At 69.7% G+C, this 1,985-nt stretch overlaps 1 protein-coding gene across 1 annotated transcript; it reads right to left on the reverse strand.

The window, feature by feature from the left end:
- Positions 1-402: 402 nt before the first annotated feature.
- On the reverse strand, positions 403-1,629 carry LOC112123440 (serine/threonine-protein kinase TAO2-like; the record flags this gene model as incomplete). Its single annotated transcript, XM_024222057.2, has 4 exons — positions 1,374-1,629; positions 1,102-1,272; positions 703-915; positions 403-531 (listed from the first exon to the last, which is right to left on the reverse strand). Coding segments are annotated over exons 2-4 (471 nt in total), but the record flags the coding sequence as incomplete, so codon positions are not given.
- Positions 1,630-1,985: the final 356 nt, after the last annotated feature.

Genomic DNA, 1,985 nt, shown 5'->3' on the forward strand with positions numbered 1-1,985 from the left:
TGACCCCGCCCAGTGACCCCACTCAGGAACCCCACCCACCCACTGACCCTGCCCAGCCTGAACCCTGACCCCACCCAGCAACCCTACTCCCTAACCCAGTCCTGCCCACCCACTGACTGCACCCAGCAACCCCACCCTGCCTGCCCCCTCACCCCATCCAGCCCACCCCCTGACTCCCAGTGACCTGGCCCAGCAACCTCACCCAGTCAGCCCCTGCCCCTAAACCCCAGCCCATCTCCTGGCCCCACCCAGTAACCTCACCCCACCTCACCACAGCCCCTGGCCTCACCCTGACCTCTGCCCCCAGCCAGCCCACTAGCCCCACCTGCTCCTCCCAAATGGGGAACTTACCCGCCCCACCCCAGCACAGCACCCCCTCTCAGTCCACTCCCCGCCCCTTACCAGTGAGGCCGTGCGGATGGTGGCGAAATGGTCCCGGTTGCGGCAGTACGCACGGCGCCGGGCAGCCGATGAGGAGCTCTGGGGCTCCATCTCCGGCTGGTACGGGTCGTCGTACAGGTTATCGTGGCCCTGGGGGGCGATGGAGAGAGAGGGGATGGGACCCAGGAGTGCTGACTCTCGCCCCCCCCCCCCCCCCCCCCCCCCCCCCCCCCCCCCCGGGGCCGGGGCTTAACCCCGGGATGCCCCACTCCCCCCCCCAGCACCGGGGCTAGACCCCAGTCTGGACTCCCCGTGCGGTACCGGCAGGCGGTGGATGACGGAGCTGTTGGAGGTGACCGTGTGCTCCCCCTCCTGCATCATGGCGATCTCGGCTCCCTCGTCCTCGTCGGAGGCGTCCGCCAGGCTGTTGACGCTGCTGCTCTGACTGCTGGCGCTGATGGACATGCTGGGCACCGAGTGGCTGCTCTCCATGCTGTTAACGGTGCCCGTCCGGTGCCCGAACTGCTCCACTTCCTGGGGGAGGGACCAGAGACAATGCAGCCCCCGCTGGGGTGGGGTGGGGTGGGCTGGGCACACGGGGACCCCTCACTCGGTGCTGGGACACGGCCCCTCAGGGGTGGTTATTTGGGGACCCCCGGCCCAGTGCCGTGGGCCCTCAGGGGGGCAGGGCGGGGCACACGGGGACCCCTGGGCTCTCACCTCCTCCTCGTCGGGCGCCTCGGCGTTGGGGCCGTTCTGCGCCTCCTGGAAGAGGATTTTCTTCATCTTGCGGTACTGCAGGTTGTCCAGCTCCCGCACGGCGTCCTTGGTGCGCTGGATCAGGTCCATGATCACCGTCTGGGGCCGCTCCCGCAGGAGGAACCGGTGCTGCTGGGGCACGGGGGCGGGGTCAGTGAGGGATGCTGCCCCGGGGACCCCAAGGACCCCCCCGCCCCCCAGCCAGCCAGCCGGGGAGCCCGGCTGGGGGTTACCTTGAGCAGCACGTCCGAGGTGGGCCGGTCTTGGGGGATTTTCTGCAGGCAGGAGTCCACGAAGTTCCGGAAATACTCGGACCTGGGGGGCAGAAGCAGATAAACAGAAGGCGGGGCAGGGCCATCCTTTGACGGCAGTGAGCCAGCTGGGGCAAGCTGGCTAACCCCAGGGGAGGGCAATTCACCACCAGGGAGCGAACTCAGGAGTCCTGGCCCCACCTGCACTCTAACCACGGGACCCCACTCCCCTCCCAGAGCCGGGGAGAGAACCCAGGAGTCCTGGCTCCCAGCCCCCCTGCTCTAACCACCAGCCCCCACTCCCCTCCCAGGGCTGGGAGAGAACCCAGGTGCCCTTCGCTGGGGCGCCCACAGCCAGGGGCGGCTCTATGTTTTTTGCCGCCCCAAGCACAGCAGGCAGGCGGCTTTCGGTGGTGCGCCTGCGGGAGATCCGCCGGTGCCGCGCCATCGGCATCCCCGCCGCCTAATTGCCGCCGAGGCCACGGGAGCGGTGGAGCTCCCGCAGACATGCCGCCCTCCCAGCGACCGGCAGGCCGCCCCCGGCACAAACTTGCTGAGCTGGCGCCGCCCCTGCCCGCAGCCAGGGCGGGGACT

The sequence above is a fragment of the Terrapene carolina genome, unplaced genomic scaffold (assembly GCF_002925995.2).
Source record: "Terrapene carolina triunguis isolate 2854851 unplaced genomic scaffold, T_m_triunguis-2.0 Scaffold19535, whole genome shotgun sequence".
NCBI classification, from domain to species: Eukaryota; Metazoa; Chordata; order Testudines; family Emydidae; genus Terrapene; species Terrapene triunguis.